Source organism: Myotis lucifugus, unplaced genomic scaffold, assembly GCF_000147115.1.
Source record: "Myotis lucifugus unplaced genomic scaffold, Myoluc2.0 scaffold_850, whole genome shotgun sequence".
Lineage (NCBI taxonomy): Eukaryota > Metazoa > Chordata > Mammalia > Chiroptera > Vespertilionidae > Myotis > Myotis lucifugus.
The window spans coordinates 164,897-188,702 of NW_005871898.1; the positions used below are offsets into that span (position 1 = coordinate 164,897).

At 47.3% G+C, this 23,806-nt stretch overlaps 1 protein-coding gene across 1 annotated transcript; it reads left to right on the forward strand.

Moving 5' to 3' along the window:
- Positions 1-17,568: 17,568 nt before the first annotated feature.
- Positions 17,569-22,789, forward strand: LOC102421342 (ubiquitin carboxyl-terminal hydrolase 17-like protein 6). Its single transcript, XM_023747365.1, is given in 5 exon segments — positions 17,569-17,587; positions 17,791-17,968; positions 21,806-21,965; positions 21,967-22,074; positions 22,076-22,789. Coding segments are annotated over 5 exon segments (1,179 nt in total).
- Positions 22,790-23,806: the final 1,017 nt, after the last annotated feature.

Genomic DNA, 23,806 nt, shown 5'->3' on the forward strand with positions numbered 1-23,806 from the left:
GGCACAGTCAGAACCTCCTTCCAGGAGAAGCCCCAGAGAAAGGGACCTCCCCTCACCTCTTGCCCTTTGTAAGTGCAGACACCTCCCATATGCAAATGCCCACATGGCTACCAGATACACACACAATTGGCATCCACTTAAATTCAGGGCCTCCTCACCCTTGAGAATACTTTCTTCGGGAGGAGCACATTACCTGCAAGAGCATGAATCCCATGTGGCTCTTCCTCTTCCTCCTGTCAGCTCCCAGATGTTAGTGACTCAAGGGCTTAGATGTGAAGAGATGGGGATCCTGCATCTGAGGCCAGGACTCACTGTGTTCTCTGTGTCCCAGGTGTCTTGTCCCAGGTGCAGTTGCAGCAGTGGGGCACAGGACTGGTGAAGCCCTCAGAGACCCTCTCCCTCACCTGCGCTGTCTCTGGTCACTCCATCACCAGTGCTTCCTGCTGGCATTGGATCCGCCAGGCCCTGGGGAAGGGTCTGGAGTGGATGGGGTGCATATGTAGTGATGGGAGCACTAACTATAGCCCCTCCCTCAAGAGCCGAACCTCCATCTCCAGAGTCACGTCCAAGAACCAGTTCTCCCTGCAGCTGAGCTCCGTGACCACCGAGGACACAGCCATGTATTACTGTGCAAGAGACACAGTGAGGGGAAGTCAGTGTGAGCCCAGACAGGAACCTCCCTGATGGAGGCAGCATGACTGGGCTGCATGGAGACACTCAGGACCCCAGGGGGTGCTTAGGACCACAGAGCATGAGGACCAGCTCAGGAGCTGGGACCTGGGGGATATATTCTCTGATGATCTGGTCAGTGGTTTTATTCTCCAGGAGCAAACACCCTCCTCAAGGACTCACTGCCTCTCCCCCTTATACCTTACATTTCCTTTCAAACCACCCCTTAGAGGAAGTCACTTACTTCCTCTGCCCCATGGATCCGTCAGAAGGAGTCCTTAATATTTCCTTTGGTCTCTCCTGGAGACATTGCCATTTTAAGAAGGCCATTGCAAAGGTCATTGGGAAGTGACCCAGCAACCAATAACCTCGACTGTGCCAGCAAAGGGACAGTCTTCTGTCAGGAGCTTCTGGTGGATAAAACACATGAGGGCTTTACTCTAACAGAGAGGAGTTGGTAGAACTGATCTGTATTTTGAATTTCTAGAGGATAAGAAAATAACAATATCTGAAATGAATAATACATGGAGTAGACTAACAATGCTGATTAAACGTAAATGAACTTAAAGAAGTGTAATGGAAACTCCCCAAAATGGAACACAGAACAAATTTCCAAAAAATAGTCAAGTGTCAGGAATGTAAGAGACAATAAAGCAAATCTATATACATGTAATTGTAATCCTATAAAAAGGAGATAGGAGGCACCAGGTAAAATGTTTGGAGAAATTATGGCACATAGTTTCTCAGAATTTGATGTAAAATATAAAGAGATCTAAGAACACCAACATACACCATGAAAAATAAAAATAAACAACATTAAATCAAGGCACAATAAAGTCAAACTCATAAAATGCCAAGGGCAGCAAAGAAAAAAAACACACATGAGTAAAGGAACAAGGTTAATAAAAACATCAAAGGTCTCATGAAAAACTACCAAAATCAGAAGACAATGGAGTGACGACTCTAAAGAGCTGAAGGAACATTGAAGCATCATGAACGTAGAATTCTAAACTAACAGAAAATGCATTTCAAAATTGGAAGAAAATGAAATTACAAAATATCCAATTTTGTGAGATGCAGCTAGAGCAGTGCTTAGAGGGAAATGTATAGCATTAAATGCTTACCTATTAGAAAAGAATAAAGATCTTTAAATCAATAACATAGCCTTCACTTTAAAAAAATGGAAAAGGATGAGAACCAATTTGGAGGTGGAGGTAAATGCATGTTCTCGCTGCCTCCCACAATCACATGGCATGTACAACTAAAATAGCGAACAGCCATCATTCCAGACTAGGGAGGTAAAGAAGAAAGCACATCAAGACTGGTAGGAAGGGCAGAGATGGGCAACAGGCTAGTCCGACACTCAGATGTGGTGTGTGTTTAATCAGGAGGGATATCTCAGCTGTGGAGGCCTCCTGCGAGACTCAAAGTGTCCCAGCCTCACACCAGAACCACACTCCGGTTTCCAGAGCTGGGAACAGAAGTCCTCAGAACTTCAGGTTTTAAAAACCAGAAATAATTGTCTTTGAGTGACATGGAGGCCTCTGGAGACCCAGACTGTTCCTCTTAAAGGGCCGGCACAGCAATTTACAAGGTCTTTCTTCCTCTGATTTCCAGCAGTAGGTGGTGGAATTGGGAGATCCAGGTACATATGGGGAAGAACCGGGTTGTCTGCCATTAGTGCAGGAACTTGAGGTGGCTTTTTTCCAGACAGAGCTACTCACAGGAGTCATTGTTTCTGTACTGGGACCTCCCCCATTGCATAACTGCCTCAAAGCCATATCTGAGGTTCCATCAGTGTGGCTCAAACAGTTTTCTCTGCCCTGGTAATTCCCTGTGAGAACACGGCCCATCCAAATTGCAGCCCCACCCAAACTGTTTCCAGCAGCCTTTCCATTTGAATGTCTTGTCCTGGCTCAGGTTTCAGACTCTCCTAAAATCTCTCAAACAAGCAACAGCTGACATCAGCATGCCCCAAACCTATCAATAAGAGGCCCAAGACCCGGCACTAGCACCAGCCTGCCTTTCTTCACAACTTGTCCTTGCCTGGGCACATCCAAGCTCAATAAAAGTAGCAGCCATCTGCAGATCCCCTTGTCGCTCCTGCTTGGTGGCCCCAGACAGTGGCTTACTTTGCACTGCCAGGAGGCCCTATAGCCAGTGCACCTGGTGGACAGCTTCAAACCAGACCAGATTACAACTCTACACATCCAGGAGGAGAACGAGAAAGAAGAGGGGGAGGAGAAGGAGGTGAAGGAAAAGGAAAAGGAATAAGAATAAGAATAAGAATAAGAATAAGAATAAGAATAAGAATAAGAATAAGAATAAGAATAAGAATAAGAATAAGAATAAGAATAAATAAGAAGGATGAGGAGGAGGAGGAGGAGCAGGGATAAATATGAAGAAAGCCCTAGCAAATAGTTTCTCAGAATTTGATATAAACTATAAAGAGATCTAAGTTTTGCTCAGTGGATAGAGCATTGGCCTGCTGACTGAAGGGTTTCAGGATTCAATCCAGCCAGGGACACATGCCAGAGTTCAATTCCCGGTGGGGGGCATGCAGAAGGTGGCTGATCAGTGATTTTCTGTCATCATTGATGTTTCTATCTCTCCCTCTCCCTTCCTCTCTGAAATCAATAAAAATATTTTTAAAAACTAAAAATAAAATATGAAAAATAATGGCAATAAATACATATCTATCAACAATTGAATCTAAAAACCAAAGTAATTAAACATAATATCTAATGAACAAAATAAACTGATGAATAAAATAGAACCAGAGGCATGGAAACATAAGACAGACTGATGAATCTCAGAGGGAAGAGGGAGGGAAGGGTGGAAAGAGATTAACCAAAGAACTTATACACATATGCATTACCTATGGACACAGATAGGAGAGTGATGAAAGCCTGGGATTGGGTAGGATCGGGGTGGATGAGTGATATGGGTGGAAAGGGGGGAATATTAGTAGTACTCTCAACATTAAAGATTTAAAAAACAGAAAAGAAATTAGAAAAGGAAGATCAAACTCACCTAAAATCAAGCAAAAGGAAAGAAAAATAAAGATGAACAGAGATTAATGAAATCAAAACAGAAAAATTGTAGAGAAAAATGAATGATGCCAACAGCTGAATCTTTGAAGAAAATCAATAAAACTAACCAAATGCTAACAAGACTGGCAAAGAGACAAAAGGCCAATATCAGAAATTAATGAGGAGATATGAACACATCCCCCAGTGCATTCTTATGAGACCGGCATTCTTTGTGTACTCAGTACAAAGAAATAGTAAACTACTGGCCGAAATTTCTTGTTAACATATTTATTAAAATCCTCAACAAAATATTAGCCAACCCTACCAGCAATATAAAAAAACCATACTACATCATGACAAAGTAGTAATAATCCCAACAACTCAAAGCTGATTCAATATTTTTTTATCAACCAATGTAATCCAACAGGTCAACTGTGTAAAGAAGAAAATTCACATGGTCATAAAAATTGATACAGAAAAGTGTGTGACAAACCACAGCATTCCTTCATGATAAAAATGCTTAGGGAACTTGGGATCAAGGGCACTTCCTCAGTCTGATCATGGGATTCCTGTAGCTAATATCATACTTGATTGTGGGAAGGGAAATGATTCCCCCTCAGATGGGGACAAAGTCAAAAAGGTTCACTCTTACCACTTCTACTGAACATTGTACTTGATGTTTTAACAACTGAAATAAGACAAGAAAAATACATAGAGACATTCAAATGTGAATGGAGATACCCGGTGTCCCTACTTGTGCATGACACTTTTATCTATGAAAAAAATCAAAGGAATCGACTTCAAAGTCACAGCTCAATACACAAAAATGGATCTATTTTGAGACTTATCATAACTGCAGTGGTGTTGCCCATGTGGGGTTGGAAAAGCAGCAGATAAGGGACAGAACTGAGTCCTTGTGGGAAACCATCCACAGAAACACAGCTTTTCACAGAGGTGCAGCTTCAGGAGGAACTTGGCCTCTCCAGCTGTGCCCGTCTCCCCTTTGACATGTTTCCAGGTTTCCCTTGGTGGTTGAATTGGCATAAAATCCACAGCATAAGTGAACCACATTGACGTAGTTGACATACACACGTCCAAACCTGTGGAGAATTTTAAGAGTGTATCTGAGCCAAAACTAGGACAGTTGCAAGGAAGCAGGATCTCAGATGCCCCTGAGAATGCCAGTATCAGAGTTGCTCTCACAGCTTCTCAGACACATTTGGGATTGAGGAGGAGGGAAGGAAGGATGAATGGAGGTGGGAGGAAGCACAGTGGGGGTTGGATCTCAGGACACTTAACAAGAGTGCTCTCCTGAGGGTGGTTAGGGCTTGTTTTAAAGGAGTGTTGACCTTGATGCTCTAGAATAGCGGTTCTCAACCTGTGGGTCGCGACCCCTTTGGGGGTCCAACGACCCTTTCACAAGGGTCGCCTAAGACCATCGGAAAACACATATATAATTACATATTGTTTTTGTGATTAATCACTATGTTTTAATAATGTTCAATTTGTAACAATGAAAATACATCCTGCATATCAGATATTTACATTACAATTCATAACAGTAGCAAAATTACAGTTATGAAGTAGCAACAAAAATAATTTTATGGTTGGGGGTCACCACAACATGAGGAACTGTATTAAAGGGTCGCAGCATTAGGAAGGTTGAGAACCACTGCTCTAGAACTATTGTTATATTGTAAATCAGAAGACGCCTTAATCAATAAGCCAAATTTGTTTGGAGTCCTGTTCATTTTCACTAGTGCTAGAGGGCCCAGATGAACTCTTTCTTCTCAAATTCTGGGGCCCAGTATGGTGGAAGTCTTTTCAATTTATATGTTTTTCAGCTCTTTGTCAGGCCTGCCCGAAGTATCTGCTGAGTTAGGTGAATTCCTTACCTGCAGTGCCTCTACCTAGGGCCATGCCTTAGGCTTTAAGGGCCATTTCAGTAGACCTTCTACTCCTTGGAGCCCAGAGTGTGTGGGGTTCCGCAGAGACGCAGAGGCACCCTTATTGCCCCCCTTCTACTCTGACCAACCACCAATGATGGTAGGGTATGGGCCTGATGCTCCAGCACCATCTATTTTCAGGGCTACCAAGTAAGATACCAGGCTTTCTCTGTGGCACTCTTATTGGCTTCAAGTCTTCAGAGTTCAGCCAGGGCTCTTTAAAACATGATACTCCAGTCAAAGTTTTTGGTCAATAAAACCACTGTTGGAAACCAGTCTTATTGAATTTATGCAAAGAAATGCATTGCCATGATTTATTTATTAAGAATTGCCAAATTTTGGAGGAATTGTATAAGGAGAAAAATATACTGACCTGCTTTAAGATCTTCTGATTTTCCTTGCCAGTCCTTTTCAGGGACTCTTCAGAGTAATATTTTTCTAAATGTATTATAACAAAACAGAAACTGTCTTCAAATGGCATGAAGAAATTTACAATGTGTCTATATTCAAATAGATAGTCACAACTGTACCTGTAGTAGGGTTCCCCCTACTTGACTTGTCCTTAAACTACAGATGGTCTCTGGAAGGGGTGACATGCCCTCTCAGAACGAACTAAGGGAGCTGTATCCCTTCACAGGGTCTCACATGTCATAGGACCTCACAGGGTCTATAATTCCTGTGACAAAGGGCTGGTACTTACCATTCCCCTCTGTTCCATACAGGCCTCCTCCACTTTCCTAACATTGAGGTTTGTGCCACCCCTGACATGAGCATGTCACACAGGCCTCTAAGACAGTATACAGGCTGCCAACTGTCTTTTAATAGAGATCAAAACCTGTTGGGTATTTTTCCTTGCCTTTTTGGGCACCAGCCCTTTTGGCAACTGCATTTAAATCTGTAAGAGAATTAAAGGTAATTAACGTATTAACATAATGAGGTACAATATGGCCACTGTGGCTACTTCAGGCAGCCAAATTTTCTGCTACCAAACATGACACATGGTAGGGCTATACAAACATCTCAGGGAGGTGACTAAAGTCTATTTTTTTTACCTTCCTACACAAAGCAAAATTGTCCTTGTCTCTCTGGAGTCATGTCCATGAAGACGCATGCATTATCTAAGTCTATTATACAGTTTTCTCCAGGCCACTGTCAGGGCTGTGCATGGTGGCCGGTTCTTCTTTCTAGCCACAAACACAGTCTGTCCAATTTCCCTAAAATGCATTATGGCATGGGACAAAGTTGTTTGACTGTACACAGGCAGCTTAACCCCTATACAACTAGGCTTGGAGCTCTGCCTAGCAAACTGCAGTCTATAACTTTAATATGCAGCCTCCGGTCCTCCTAACCCAACAGGGTCTCTTCTAGTCCCTCAATCAGACTCCTCTCTAGGAGCATCTGAAAGTCCTGAAGGTCCTCTGGTCTATAGAAAGTGCCTTTCCTTTACCCTCTCCTGTTAACCCTGTTTATCAGTTACAGGGCCTTGCCATCCCTGTCTCTCACCACTGCTTGGTTCATCCCTGATCACTTTTACAGATCCCAGGGCCCGGTGTCTCCTTTTAACCAGCAAGCCAAATGCTTAATTCTTTTATTATGTGTCGTAAAACACTCATAACTCACTGGGCAGCAACTTAGGTGTCCAGTCACTGGCCTGTATTATTTAATCAACTTTCTTTTAACATTTTCCTTTTCCTTTTTATCACATACACAACCTTCATAAATTTCACACTTTCAAATTAACCTTTAAATCTTCTTTCCATGTCCTTCAAAAATGCATAACCATGCCTCAGTCCTTCTATTAAGTATCTCAACTTTAATATTCTTTCCTTTTTTTCTTTAAAATGTATTAGAATTCTTTACTCTTAGAAACTTTAATTTTTTTAAATTAAATCTTTATTGTTCAGATTATTACAGTTGTTCCTCTTTTTCTCCCCATAGCTCCCCTCCACCCGGTTCCCACCCCACCCTCCACCCTCACCCCCACAACTGTCCTCATCCATAGGTGCACGATTTTTGTTCAGACTCTACTCGCATCCCCCACACCCCTTTCACCCCCAAGAATAGTCAGTCCACTTCCTTTCTATGCCCCTGATTCTATTATAATCACCAGTTCTGTTCATCAGATTATTTATTCACTTGATTTTTAGATTTACTTGTTGATAGATGTGTATTTGTTGTTCATAGTTTGTATCTTTACCTTTTTTTTCTTCTTCCTCTTCTTAAAGGATACCTTTCAGCATTTCATATAATGCTGGTTTGGTGGTGATGAACTCCTTTAGCTTTTTCTTATCTGTGAAGCTCTTTATTTGACCTTCAATTCTGAATGATAGCTTTGCTGGGTAAAGTAATCTTGGTTGTAGGTTCTTGGTATTCATCACTTTGAATATTTCTTGCCATTCCCTTCTGGCCTGCAAAGTTTCTGTTGAGAAATCAGCTGACAGTCGTATGGGTACTCCCTTGAAGGTAACTGACTGTCTTTCTCTTGCTTCTTTTAAGATTCTCTCTTTGTCTTTTGCTCTTGGCATTTTAATTATGATGTGTCTTGGTGTGGTCCTCTTTGGATTCCTTTTGTTTGGGGTTCTCTGCACTTCCTGGACTTGTAAGTCTATTTCTTTCACCAGGTAGGGGAAGTTTTCTGTCATTATTTCTTCAAATAGGTTTTCAATATCTTGCTCTCTTCTTCTGGCACCCCTATAATTCAGATGTTGGTATGCTTGAAGCTGTCCCAGAGGCTCCTTACACTATCTTCCTATTTTTGGATTCTTTTTTCATTTTGCTTTTCCGGTTGGGTGGTTTTTGCTTCTTTGTATTTCAAATCTTTGACTTGATTCTTGCTATCCTCTGGTCTGCTGTTGGGAGTTTGTATAATATTCTTTATTTCAGTCAGTGTATGCTTAATTTCTAGGTGGTCCTTTATCACAACCTCGAGGGTCTCACTAGACTTATTGAGGGTCTTACTAAATATATCAGCGTTTTCTAGAAAATTCTTAAAAGACCTTAAAAGTGTCGTTTTGAACTCTATATCCAGTAGTTTGCTTTCCTCCATTTCTGTCATTTGTGACCTGTTTCTTTGTCTCTGCATTTTGGCTGCTTCCCTGTGTTGATAGAGTGGCTTTGTGTGCTAGGTGTCCTATAGGGCCCAGTGGCTCAGCCTCCCCAATTGCTTGAGGTGGACACTCTTGGTGCACCCCTTTGTGGGCTTTGTGCACAGTCTTGCTGTAGTTAAGCCTTGATTGTTGTAGGTATCACTGGGAGGAATTGGCCTCCAGGCCAATTGGCTGTGAGAATCAGCTGTCTACAATGGGATAACTTCTGTGCTGGAGACACCCTTCTGGGGAAAGACTTGCTTCAGTGGGGCTTTGGTGTTCACTGAGTCTGCCCCCTGAGTGTGTCCCTTATGGATCTAGGGAGTTGTAATCTGGATGGTTCCACTCTGACCACTGGGTACACTGGCTCTTGGGTCTCTAAGGAGGTGCTAATTTAGCCTCTGCCTGAGGCTACACAGCAGGAGCTATGGAGAGATCTGCAGATTCCTCTTCTTTGTTTGGGGTTTGGAGGTGCCCAGATGAGGCCCAGCTGTGAAACAGTGCAAGCTGCCATGGGGCCTTGGGCCTTCTTTTGGAAGTTCTGGGTCACTCTGACCCAGCTGCAGTTTGTTAGGTAATTTTCAGATTGCAAAGGGCCAGGCCTTTCATATGCAAAAGCCTTTGCACACAGCTTGGGTGGGCGGGGTCTCAGGGAATCAACAGGGTGGAGCAAACAGCTATGGCTGATCCTCAGTCCTTCCCTAAGAGGTCCTGGGTCTCAGAGTACCACGGTAATTGCTGCAAGCACCTCTGAGAGAAAGCTGCCCTCGAGTTCTGACTTATGCCAGACATTCCAGTTTCTCCCCGTATGAGTCCCCAGAGACGTGCCTGGAACTGGAGTTCAGAGCAGTTGGGAGCTTGAGACTCCCTCCCGATTGAAAAAGACAACCGTGTCCTCAATTGCCAGCCCTTTCCACGTGTGCCTCCGTACCTCTGCACTTTACTTCTGCACCTCCTCTGAGTCTCAGTGTGCTTTTCTCTTTCCTTCTAGTTGTAGAATTTCCACTCAGCCAGCCTTCCTCTGGTTCTGGATGATGTCCGTTTTGTCTTTTAGTTGTATTTTTGAAGTGGTTGTGAGAGGCAGCAATTTCCGGTGTTTACCTATGCCACCATCTTGTTATCTCCTTGACTTACATCTTTAAAGTCTTCTCCTAGGGGAGTCCCCTGTTCAGGCACTAGATTTTGGGGTCCAGCCCCAACAGGTCCAGGGGTTCCCAAAGGTGTGGATGGAGTCGGCGAAGAAGAAATGACTGACACAAAGACAGCGTTCAGTTGATCAGTATAGCCAGGTTCTCTTGCCAGGTTCTCCAGCCAAGTTCTCCAGCCAGGTGTTCTAGCCAGGTTCTCTCAAATTTCTTAATAGTATTATTCCTTCGGTAATGCCATGTCATAAATTAAAATTGAAAGTGGGTGCAATCATCATGCTATTGAGAAATCTTAAAAGTAAATGGGGTCTTTGTAATGGTACCATATTTATTATCAAAAGATTATGACCTGACATTATCTAAGCTGAAGTATTAACAGGATCTACAGAGCGAAAGGTTGTTCTGATTCCAAGAATTGAATTCTCCCCATCTGACACTGGCCTACCATTTAAATTAATTCGAAGACAGTTTCCTGTGATGCCAGCATTTGTGATGACAATTAATAAATCACAAGGACAAACTCTAGACAGAGTAGGCATATTCCTACCTGGACCCGTTTTTGCACATGGTCAGTTATATGTTGCTTTCTCTCGAATTTGAAGAGCATGTGACATTAAAGTTCCAAATACGTCACCACAAGGGAAATTAGTCAAGCACTCTGAAAGTGTTTTTACTCTTAATGTGGTATACAGGGAGATATTAGAATAAGTATAATCACTTTATCAGTCATTGTTTGCATCACTGTTGTATTTATATCATGTTTTTGTTGTTTTCATATCATGTTTTTGTTGTTTTTATATCATGCCTCTGTTGTTGTTATATCCTTTTGTTACTGTTTATTTATTAATAAATTATTATTTTTATATACATTTTACTAATTTCCTTTCATCTCTCACACTTCTATTATAGAGCAAGGGCAAATAGCAATATTAAAATATTTCCTCTAATTAATTTCCTTTTAATGTGCACGAATTTTGTGCACCGGGACACTAGTTTATATTAATAAAAGGCCCTTGGCTGTCACACCATCATGCCATCATGACCAAATGAGCCACTGCTCTCGTGGCGGGCAGGGTGGGGCAGCAAGCTACTAGAGGGGGAGGGCTAAAAGCGTCGGAGCGAGGGGCAATGGTCAGAGTGGCCAGCTGAGGCAAGCAAAAGTGAGCTACTCACACACAATTTTGTGCACACTGAGCCTCTAGTAAATAAATAAAAATAAAATAATTAATCTCCTGGAGCTCTGTTTAACCTGTTGCCACTGACACGACGTTCCTTGGATCCATGCCTCAAAGAGCAGGGTGTTTCCACTCTGCAGTGACAGGCATGGGCAGGAAGCACTGCTCTCAGAACCAGCAGACCCACTGGTGCCTCACCCACTGTGCCCTCACCCACTGTGTCCTCACCCACTGTGGCATCTCCCACTGTGTCTTCACCCACTGTGTCATCACCCACTGTGTCCTCACCCACTGTGTCATCACCCACTGTGGCACCACCGGCTGTGTCATCACCCACTGTGGCACCACCGGCTGGCAGGCCCCTGCGTCTTCCTCCTCTTTCTCTATGTCTTACTGCCTAGTAATGCCCACTTGATACAGCACGTGGTCGCCGGGAGGGGCAGGGAGGTCTGGGTTCTCATCCAGTTTTGTTTCCAGAGCCCTGGTCAAGCCTGAGAGGAAGAGGGCTCCACTCTTGGCCAGGAAGGAGGCATAAAGGAGCCGGAGGGGGTCCTCTCACTAAGAATTCATCAGAGGGAAGGAAGCAAAGATCTCGTCTTAGTCACCCACTCTCAAGGGTCCCCGTGGGGCTCAAGGCCCCCCAGAGGCCTGGAGAATTCAGACCACCTCTATTTTTTTTAAGCAATCCTGTTTCTTTTTAAATTTTTTATTTATTGATTTTCTTTTTTGAGAGAGAGAGAGGAAGGGAGAGAAAGAGAAACATTGATTTGTTGTTCTATTTATTATGCATTCATTGGTTGATTCTTGTACGTGCTCTGACTGGGGATCTAACCTGCAACCTTGCTGTATTAGGATGATGCTGTAACCAACTGAACTGCCCAGCCAGTGCCAATTCTGTTGTTTTTAAATATATTTTGATTGATTTCAGAGAGGAAGGGAGAGGGAGAGAGAGATAGAAACATCAATGATGAGAGAGAATCATTGATACGCTGTTACCGGCACACTCAATACTGGCCATCAGGCCCACAACCTGGGCAAGTGCACTTGAGCAGAATTGAACCCGGAACCCTTTAGTCCGTAGGCCGTTGCTCTAGCCCAGGGGTGGGCAAACTTTTTGACTCGAGGGCAACAATGGGTTCTTAAACTGGACCGGAGGGCCGGAACAAAAGCATGGATGGAGTGTTTGTGTGAACTAATATAAATTCAAAGTAAACATCATTACATAAAAGGGTACGGTCTTTTTTTTTTTAGTTTTATTCATTTCAAATGGGCCAGATCCGGCCCGCGGGCCATAGTTTGCCCACGGCTGCTCTAGCCACTGAAGCAAACTTGCCAGGGCTCAGACCACTTGCTTGTCTCCAGCCACTTGGCTTTACCCCTTGGCAGGGAGACGCCAGGAGCACTGAGCTCAGCATGGCGATGTGGAGGGCTGGCCCAGCAGCCCACCTGGCCTGTGTCACCTGTGGGAGGGAGATCTGTGCAATCTCCTGGTCTGAGGCCCTGTAGCACTTGTTGTAGGACTTGTTCATTCAGGAAAGCATGAATGACAGTGGATCAACAGGCCAATTTCCAAGTTATATACCAGGATGAGCCTCCAAAGATGTAATAAGCAAAATACATCTTAGGTGGCATGCCTGTTGTTGGCAATATGTCATAAGTGACATGCCTGTTCTGTGCTGCATGCCTGTCATAGCTGACACACATGTCATAAATGACGGGCATGTCCTATGTGGCCGATATTGGAAACAACATATATGTCATGGTATGTTTTAGCGTGTTACAAACAACACTCTAGGAGCAAACTGTTCCTGGCTTAGTTGTACCACACGTAAGCAATCTTGTTAGGCTAGTGTGTGTTAGACACAGAGGCTGTCTGTGCTGCTCTGCTTTGAAGGTGCTCACTGTGGGAGCTGCCAGAGGACAGGGTCCTGTGTCTGCCTCTTTCTAGGAGGGAAAGGGCAGCTCTCAGCATCCATGGGAATTACCAAGCCCACCGTCCAATGTCCTCATCAAGGTGCCTCTCCACCCGAAGTGCATGAAGGCTCTTAATGTCCATCATCATCGCTGGTACTGGGCCTTTCTCCTTTTTGTTTCTTCTTTATGTTTTTGTTTTTTGATCCTGAGTCATCCAGGAGGACATTCATCATGACCTTCCCTAGAGACGGTGGTAGGCAGAGCGAGATGACAACCAGAAAAGAAGCTTCCAGCCCAGCTTCTCCTGCTTTGTCACATGTTGATGTTCCAGTTTCATGGAAGAACAAAGAGAATCTTGCAGTCTCAAAATAAAAGCATCATTCCAAGGCAAATCTTATTCCCAAACACCAGAAAGGCAACATGGCCCACGGCAGGTAAAGGTGAGTAAGTGGAAACCCTGTCGACCTGCCTCTGGGAGCAGCACCCCTGAGTCCTCATCAAACCCCAAGGATGGAGGAGTCTCAAACCCAAGGGTGACCGGGTCTCAGGAAAGGGGGAAGGGAGGGAGAGTGGGTCAGGACGGGACCCCTTGTGGTCAGCATTCTTGAATCCTTTCCCAGCTGCACCCTTATATCCAGACCCCATGCAAATGGGGCTCTCCTCCTCCTCATAAAAGAGGGCCCTGCCCCGAATGCTGGGGAGACACACCCAGAACCCAAGCGCCTGAGACAGGACCCCAGCGGCTCCACCATGGACTTGGTGCCAAGCTGCGTTTTACTCCTGATCATTCTTCAAGGTCATTCTCAGGAGTGGGCAGCACTGAGACCTTTGCCTGTGCCTGTTTTTGCTTCCATGTGATTCTCAGTCCACCTTGTGTCTCTGTGTTTGCAGGTGTCCAGTGTGATGTACAGCTGGTGGAGTCTGGGGCAGGCTTGGTGCCACCTGGGGGGTCTCTGAGACTCTCCTGTGCAGCCTCTGGATTCACCTTCAGTAGCTACTGGATGCACTGGGTCCGCCAGGCTCCAGGGAAGGGGCTGGAGTGGCTTGGTGATATTAGTCCTGATGGAAGTACCACAAACTATGCCAATGCTGTGAAGGGCCGATTCACCATCTCCAGGGACAACGCCAAGAACACGCTGTATCTGCAAATGAACAGCTTGAAAGCCCAGGACACGGCCGTGTATTACTGTGCAAGACACACAGTGATGGGAAGTCATTGTGAGCCCAGACACAAACCTCCCTGAGGGAGGCAGCAGGGCTGGGCTGCAGGGGGCGTCCAGGACACCAGGGGGCGCTCAAGACCAGTACAGTCCCCAGAACAGGAGCAGGTGGAGAGTTAAGCAAGGACACAATTTCCTTCTCTGCCTTAAATTAACTTTGCTCCCAGGCTCAGCCACAGAGCTCCCAGAAAGCCCTTTCCAATGTCCAGGTTTAGGGATTGTATTTGTGAATAAAAAAGGAGGCTCTGTCGTAAATCTGACAAAATTCAGTGACTGAAGGGAGACTCTGATCTCAAATTCCTATTTGGTTGAGGATTAACAAAGCAAATTAAATAAGTAAAGGAACCTTATTTTAATAAAACAGGACAGGAAGGAAGTGGTAGGAGGAAACCCCGTCTTAGTACTGTTATCATAAAAAACACATTCAAATCTGTAAAGAATTTTTGTGAGCTTATTTCAGCCAAACTGTGGACAAATGCCAGGATGCGGGACCTCCACAGACTGAGATAATGCTCCCGAGAATGGCGGGTTTTCCTCTATTTTTATACATTGCAATCCAAGGACGGACATAGGTGGGTTACTTGAAATCCACTGGTGATAGACTAGAGAGACAGTAGAAAGCAAAGCCAGGAAACCTCTGTGATTGGATAAAAAGTAAAATGAGAGACACAGGCTTAGGTGGGTGCAGGATCAATTAACATGATAATGAAGGAATTTGTGATATCTGTCCTGGGGCCCAGCACATTAGGTTGTGCCTCAAGGAGTTTGGAAAAGGGGAAGATACAAGTTACCTAGACATTGCAAGTGTATGTTATTATAGATGCAAAAAGACAGATAGGCTCAGTTAAGGTCAAGGTTGACCTTGTCAGTGAAGATACCAGCCTAGGACGTAAATACCCACCATAACTGCTTTTAGTTCAAGTTTCATTTCAGACCATCCTTTGTGGTGACTTTAGGTCTCTCAGTTTGCAGGACCACCAAGCAGGCCTCCCCTGACCTGTCAGATTAGCATGTGGCCCCTTTCGTCCACAGTTCTAAACCCAGGGAGGACCATGTGCATGTTCCTCTAGGAATGATGATGGAGCTCAGATACTTTTAAGTTCTTGAAAAAAGAATTCACAGCAGCCTCACATGGTGTGTGTCGCCATGGTGTGAAGCCTTTTGCTGAAAAAGCACGTTGGTTTCTTGTGGGTCTACACCTGTGTCAGGACTCCTGATCATATGTTATTGACACGGAATTTTTGACTGGAACCCGGATTCTTTGTCCACCAGTCGAAGAATGAATTCACAAACAGAAGGTGGTGTAGCAAAGGTGAGATTTATTGAAGAACAAATACAGACTTCCACGTGGGGAGGGGGGAAAGGTACCACAGACGTCCTATTTTCATGGTTTATAAAGACTGCAGTTCCCATGTCCTTATATCCCCTCTGACTGGTCAATATTTCCTTTGAATTTGTTACTATATTGACTCCTGAGGCCCTGCCCCCTCATTGTCCTCCTCTTCCTTCTGGGCTTTCTTCCTTCTTCATTTTGTAAATATAGAACTTTTTGGCCACTTCTAGTTCCCTTGTCTTATGGACATACACCTTCTCCCAGTCTGTAGCCCTGTGTTTTTTCCATGGACTCCAATTCTAAAAATTCCCTAAAACTGTCTATATTTTCCTAAAATTCATTTCATGATCACTTTCTGTGGGCAGAGCCTGGGTTTTAGGTTGATCCTTAGGTGTTTCTCTGTGTTTAGGCCTTATTGTTTTTCTTTCCAAATGCATTTTCCCACTGGTTGGTGCTTGTACACCAATTCCTGTGGGGGTGTATCTTTCCAGAGGATTTTCCATATGGATAATGAAGTTATCTCTGAATAGAAAAGCGAGACTCCTTCCTGCAGCCTCAGGGCGCCCTGGGTGGGCATGGGCAGGGTGCAAGCCCCATGTGCCTACAGGAGAAGCCAGAGGCCCCTGGGCGGCCCCTGCAAGTGACATCCCACCCCCTCCCTACCCACCCACTATCCACCCAGTCCACCAGGATGCCTCCAGTTCCCAAAGCTGCCTAAAACCCTGGTGGACCCCTGGGACCAGTCTTCAGGCCACACTCCCTGGGACCAGTTGGGCCTTGATCTCTCCCTTACTAACAGCACTGCCCCTGCTCCCAGCGAGGTCGGTCTTCAGGCCCAGCAACCAGGCCCCAGGGTCTCCCCTTCCTGGCAGGGAGCCTGCCCCCACACCCCCACAACCAACAAGCGCAGCCAGAGGTTCAGATGGAGCCAAAAAGAAAAATCCGCCCTTGGGACAGTCACTCCTCCTTCTGGGCCACAGTCACACCTTGAAGCTGTGAGAAATGCTCAGTAACCCTTTCCAATAAAAGTTGACTTTGCTGGGGGTGGATCTCAGAGGCCTATTTCCTACACTGGGGAACTCCCTAAGCAGAACCTCGCTTCTGTGACTCCTGTCAGGAGCCATCATTCTTTTATTTATTTTTTAAAATATTTTTTTTTGTTAATACTCACTGAGTGTATTTTCCCATTGATTTTTAGAGAGAGTGCAAGGCAGAGGGAGAGACAGACAGAAACATCAATGTGGGAGAGAGAGAGAGACATTGATCGGTTGCCTCCTGCACACACCCCAACCAGGGCTGGGGAACCTGCAACCAAGGTGCGTGCCCTTGATCAGAATCAAACCCAGGACCTTTCATTCTCCAGGGCGACGCTATACCTACTGAGCCTCACAGCCAGGGCAGGAGCCATCGCTCTTTGTTGACTAACCACTGGGGTCACTTTAGAAGGAAGAGCTTTTATACACCCACCTGGGCCATTTGGTGTCTCAGCTGCTCCTGCCCCTGCCTGCTCCCTGCAGAGATGTTCCCTAGTCCCCAGCTCCCTGTGCTCAGTGTGAGGCACCTCATCAGGAGGCAAAATGCAAGCCTAGGCCTATGTCCTTCCCCTGTGGGTCCCCTGAGCTGAAGACTCTCACTTATGCCCTCTGCTTCCAGGTTCCCCAGCTGACCAGCTCTGGGGGCTCATGGTGTGTGTCTGATACACAAGCACCTAGCCTGTGACCCCAGAACACAGGGACAGGGCTTCTGTCTTCTTCACTGATTTGTCCTTGTTACCTAGAGGGATGCTGGTGTGTCATAGGCCCTCAGTGTTGGTGGAATAAATGAATGAATGAAAGAAATTCAATCAAGTGATGTGGGTAAACAGGCTCTGAAATTGGTGTAAGATCCACATCTCCCACACCCAAGGGCCCACCTCTGAGCACCCTTGTCTGTGGCTCCTGCCTTGGGTCCCACTTGCCCAAGGACCGTGCTCTGGGGAAATCGGGCTGCATTACTGGGGTCTGTGCCTCAGCAGGCTGTGCACACCCGGAGCCTTATATCAGTGAGCCATGCTCAGGCAGATGCCAGGTGTGGCTTCCTGTGTAAATACAACCTCCACTGGGGCCGCAGAGCCTGCTGAGTCTGGCTGACCCAGGGACATGGCTGTCTCCCTCCTCCTCTTTCTTCCCATACTGGGGCTCCCCTGGTGTCAGTGTCTGGGGACCTGGCAGATCACAGAGGTTTTCACAGAGATGTGGACTTATTAACCTTGTTGCTTCCTTTTGTCCCAGGTGTCCTGTCCCAGGTGCAGCTGCAGGAGTCGGGCTCCACGATGGTGCAGCCCTCACAGACCCTGTCCCTCACCTGTGCCATCTCTAGGGACAGTGTCTCCAGCAACAGTGCTGCTTGGCACTGGATCAGGAAGCCCCCAGGGAAAGGGCTCCAATGGCTGGGAAGAACCTACTTCAGGTCCAAGTGGTGTCATAGAAGACCGGAGAAAAACCAAGCAATGCTTAGAGAAACAAAGTTACACAGCTTTATTATGCTGACAGACTCAGAGGAGATGTATCTCAAATTCTGGGAAAAGCAATCTGGTGGAAGCTGTTCCTTTAAATCTTTTTGGCTTCTTTGTCCCCCAAATATGGATGGGACTCCCAGACTTTCCGGGGACTTTGAAAAAAGCCCCGTGTGTGAGGATAGGGGTCATGGTACCATACCTAAGGGCCTGATCTGGTGCCAGCACTGGAAGAAATGGGATGCTCACCCCTTGGTCATCTCTTATCAGCAGGAAGCAGCTATGAGTGGTAGTCATCCCGGTTCATCATAACATCGGTAGTCAACTTTGAGGACTGTAGGCTGTATGTAGGTTCCATTTAATTCCTAAAGCCTTAGCTATTCTGCTGCAAAAGCTGGGCCATTATCATATCCTATGGTCACAGGCATTCCACATCACGAAATTATGTCCTTCAGTAATGCCTTAGTGACTTCTCTTGCCTTTTCTGTACGAGTGGGATATGCCTCCACCCATCCTGAAAAGGTGCAAATAAAGATTAGCAGGTATTTATTTCCTCTGCTAGGCCCTATTTCCGTAAAATCTATCTCTAAGTCTTCAAAGGGAGCTTCCCCACAGTGCTGAACTCCTATTGGTCCTACAGGACCCTGTTTGGCTTTGTTCTGTGCACAGAGGATGCAACGTTGAGAAACCGATGCACACAAGGAGGAAAGAGGGGCAATTACGTACTATCTGCCTTACAAAGCTTCTAGGGCAATCTTCCCTAAATGAGTAAGTTCATGCTGCTGGAGTATTACCTTATGGGCTAACTGTTCTGGGACATAGACCCTATGATCTGGGCGTATCCACCAACCTTCCTTCGTTCTCTTTCCCCTTTTTTGCTGGAACCATTCCTCTTCCTGAGGAGTGGATTTTGGAGGTTCAGGTAATTTGGGGGGCCAACATGATCTGTGACGGTGCTACTTGTTCTTTCGCAGCCACCTTGGCTGCAGCATTAGCACTTTGATTTCCTTCAGACACTGCGTCTTTCCCTTTCTGGTGACCTTTGCAATGGATGCCAGCTACTTCCTTGGGCTCCCGGACTGCTTCTAGTAACTTTAAGATCTCATTCTGATTTTTTTATTTCATTTCCTGTAGCCATCAGGAGCCCCCTTTCCTTGTCTATAGCCCCATGGATATGCAGGATAGCAGAGACATAGTGCGAATCAGTGTAGATGTTGGCACGCTTATCCTTACTGAGTTCTAGGGCTCTGGCTAGGGCCCAAAGTTCTGCCCTTTGCACTGACCATCCTTCAGGCAGGGCCTGTGCCTCAATTGTCTCAAAGTTTGATACCATATCCAGCTCATCTTTTTCCTTCATCTAGGAAGCTACTGCCACCTGTGAACAATACTAAGTCCATTTTCCAAAGGGGGCTCTCTGTTAGATCTGGTCTGCTGCAGTAAACCTCCTCTAGGGCTTCTAGGCAATCATGCTCCGGGGCTCCCTCAGCAACGAGTACAAAGGTGGCAGGATTAAGAGTTCTCACTGCTTCTAGTTGTACCCATGGATTTTCACATAGGAGCCCCTGATACTGGGTCATCTGAGCATGAGTCAGCCAGTGCTGCCCTCTAGCTTCCATTAGGTGACAACAGAATGAGGTACTTTGATATTTAAACTTTGTCCCAAGGTAAGCTTATCTGCTTCTTTGACTAATAATGCTGTGGATGCAAGGGCCCTGAGACACGGGGGCCACCCAGAGGCAACTGGTCAAACTGCTTGGAGTGATAGACTACTGGTCTTTGCCAGGGTCCAAACTCCTGGGTTAGAACTCCTAGGGCTACCCCAATGTTCTTGTGAACAAAGAGGTTAAAGTTCTGTGTCACATTTGGTAGCCCTAGTGCTGGGGCCACAGTGAGCTTTGCTTTAATAGTGATAAAGGCATTTTCCTGCTCAGGACCCCAGTTGATGGGTGCTTTCTCTTCCCCTTTCAAAGCTTCATAGAGAGGCTTGGCTATGTTTGAAAACTTTGGGATCCAAATTCAACAGAACCCTCCTGCTCCCAAGAATTCCCGAATCTGCTGCAGGGTGTTAGGGACTGGGATGGCACATACTGCCTGCTTCCTTTCAGTCCCTAGTCTTCATTTCCCTTGGGTGATTCAGAAGCCTAGATACTTGACTTCTTTCTGACAGATTTGTGCCTTTTTCTTGGACACCCTGTAACCTGTTTCAGTTAAGAGTCTCAGAAGGGCCCTAACCGGTTTGGCTCAGTGGATGGAGCGTTGGCCTGCGGACTGAAGGGTCCCAGGTTCAATTCTGGTCAGGGGCATGTACCTGAGTTGCAGGCACATCCCCAGTGGGGAGTGTGCAGGAGGCAGCTGGTCGATGTTTCTCTCTTATAGATGTTTCTAACTCTCTATCCCTCTCCCTTCCTCTCTGTAAAAAATCAATAAAATATATTTAATTAAAAAAAAGGATCTCAGAAGGGTTTGCTTTCCTTCCCAGCACTGAGCTCACGTGTAGGTCGTATACATAGTGAAGTAGAATGCACCCCAAGTCTAGTCCTTGGGATTTAGACAGATAAGATGCTAGTGCGCCACTAAAGAGAGTAGGGGAATTCTTGAATCCTTGTGGCAGTCTGGTCCAGGTGAACTGCTCCTTGGACCCGTAGTTCGGTTTTTCCACTCAAAGGTGAACAAAGGCTGACTGAAGGGTGCCAGCTGAAGGTAGAAAAAGGCATCTTTCAGATCTAGATATGTTCACCATTCGCCTTTGATGGAATGAGTCCCAGAAGTGTGTAGGGGTGTGGTAGCACCTAATGCAGGGTTATAACAGCCTCATTAACAGCCTGCAGGTCCTGCACGGGGCGGTAATCATTAGTCCCAGGCTTTTTCACAGGCAAGAGAGGAGTGTTCCATGGAGACTGGCATCATTTATGAAGTCCCCACTGAAGCAGCTGGTCTAAGTGGACCTGGATTCCTAGGTGTGCCTCCCTTGGAATCAGATATTGGTGGATTTTAACAGGCTGTGCCCCAGGCTTTAAGTCGATTAAAGGATTCCCTTCTACCCAGACTAGCAGGAATTCTTCTTCTAATTCAGGTTCTAATGGTGAAGCCTTTGACTGGGGGGTATAAAGTCTCCATTCTTCCTCCCTCAGCACTGCGAAGGATGGGATCGCTGGGGAGGTCTCCTCACCTAGGCGAAGCTGTGCTGAGCCATCTGGAGCAAAAGTGATTTCTGCCCATTTTGGCTAAAAGTTCTCTATCCATCAGAGGTACTGGACAGTCTGGGAAGTACAGGAATTCATGAATTACTTGGTGGCCGCCAAGTTGGCATTGATCAGGGCAGCAGAATGGTCTATGTGTCTGGTCCCCAGTAGCTCTAATAATGGTGACCTCTTTTCCTGGGAGAGGCACTACTTTCTGTGTGACTACTGAGTGCTCAGCTCCTGTATCAACCATACAGTTTAAGGTCTGGAACCCAATTTTCATTCTGACCATCGGCTCTTGGGGGCCTAGCTGAAAATAGCCCAGTCTGTTGTAGGAGGAATCAGCCATTTCTAGACTAATAAGATTTTCTTCAGGTAGATCTGGTTGATAGGACTAGGCCAGTGGTTGGCAAACTGGCCCCTTGAGTGTTGCTCTTCCACAAAATACCACGTGCGGACGCACACATACAGTGCCCTCAGATTGGCTGCAAATGCACAAAAATGTCCCAGTACCCTCCCAGGATCAGCAGCCCCGCACACGCCCGGGGAGGATTGTGTGGCTCACTAGAGGCCCCAAAACCTTTCTAATCCCTCCCTGGTGGGCTGTAGGAACTGCAGCCAGGGGAGACCCCGCGCGGTGGGGGCCGGGCTCCAGAACCTCAGCAACACCTGCTATGCTGACTCAGCCCTGCAGTGCCTCAGCTACACCCCACCCCTAGCCCACTACCTGCTGTCCGGGAGGCACTCAGGGGCCTGCGGGCAGCGGGCAGCGGGCATCCTGCACCCTGTGTGCCCTGCAGGCTCACGTGACCCGGGCCCTCCTGTGCCCCGGGGACGTCATCGTGCCCAAGGGGAAGCTGCTCCCGGGCTTCCGCGGACCAGCAGGAGGACACCCACGAATTCCTCCTGTTCACGCTGGACGCCCTGCAGCAGGCCTGTTTTCGGAAGAAGCAGCCACTGCCGACACCACCGCCCCCGCTGCCTCCGCCACCTCTGGGCCGGCCCTCACAGGAGGACGCCACCCTGATCCACCGGGTCTTTGGAGGCCACTGGAGATCTCAGATCCAGTGTTTCCGCTGCCATGGCGTGTCAGACACCCTGGACCCTTACCTGGACATCGGCCTGGACATCCAGGTGGCGCAGAGCGTGACCCAGGCCCTGAACCTGCTGGTGAGGCCTGAGCTGCTGGACCCGGCAGACTGCTACCAGTGCGGAGCGTGCCTCCGGAAGGTGCCGGCCACCAACATGCTGCGCCTGCACGCGGCTCCCCGGGTGCTCATGCTGGTGCTGAAGCGCTTCTTGGCGCCGGCAGACAGCAAGGTGGAGCGGGACGTGCGCTACCCCAAGCGCCTGGACCTGCGGCCCTAACTGTTCCGGCGGCAGCGCGGCGCGCTCCAGCTGCTGTACCGCCTCTACGCAGTGCTGGTCCACGCAGGCCGCACCTGCCACAGCGGCCACTACTTCTGCTACGTCCGAGCCACGGGCGGCCCGTGGTTCAAGATGGACAACGCCCAGGTGACCACCTGCGACGCGTCTGTGGCCCTGAGCCAATGCGCCTATGTGCTCTTTTACATCCAGACCAGTGAACTGTAAGGACACGGCGGGGACCTGAATTTGCAGAATTTTATTAGAATGGGATAAAAAGTATATACAGCTGAATTTAATAAAACATTTCATACAGCATAATACATAAAATAAAATAAGTAAAATACCCACCCCCCGCCCCAAGACGTGATGAGTCTTTCCAGTGTTCAATGATGCCTCGAGAAAGGGGGTGAATTCTCCGAGTCCAGGGAATGCGCTGGGAAAAGCATCAGGAAGCCGCGAGTGGCAGATGTACGCACTCCCAAAAGCTCGCCCAGTCCTATGGGCTCCAGAGCACGCCCCCCAGGAGGAGCGTGGAGGCTGGGCTGGGTTCTTGGGAAGGTTCTGGGCAGCAGCTTCTCCAGTGGGTCCCGCAACAGCAGCAGCTATTCCCGCTCCCAGCCCTGAGAACCGGCAGCGAGGTCATGTGCGGCCTCCCGGGCTCAGCCTGGCCACAGACCAAGCTGCCCCAGCCTGCGCCACGAGCCTGCGCAGTGGCCATCAAAGGGGGTTGGGGGTGCGGCAGAGCCCAGGCCACCTCTCCAGGGTGGATGCTTAGAGGTTAGCCAACTCTGCAGGCAAGCAACTGGCGGCGGAGACTCACTGACCTGTGCTTCTCGCACCCTCATGGGCGCACACCAGGGGCCCCTCTGGTCCCGCGGCATCTGCAGGACTTGGCGGGGACACACTCCCTCAGAGATCCAGTAACTGGAAGAGGTCCACGTCAGTCACAAAGTCATATGCTGTCAGCCACCAAGTCGTACCAGGGCCTGGGGGAGGAGAAGGGCTCCTCCGAGGAGCAATAGGGTGAGAGCAGGTCTGTGAAATCAGGGTCCTGAGAGAAATTCCTGGCATCGTCGGGACCCTGTGGCGAGACTGTGGCCTTGGATGGAGCCGGAGCAGGAGCAGGAGCAGGTGCAGCGGGGACCGTGACCTGGACACCTTGCGCAGGGTCGCAGCAGGCCTGGCAGTAGCTGGCAGAGCTGGGATCTGCTGCTGGGAAGACCTGCAAGGGTCTGTGAGGAG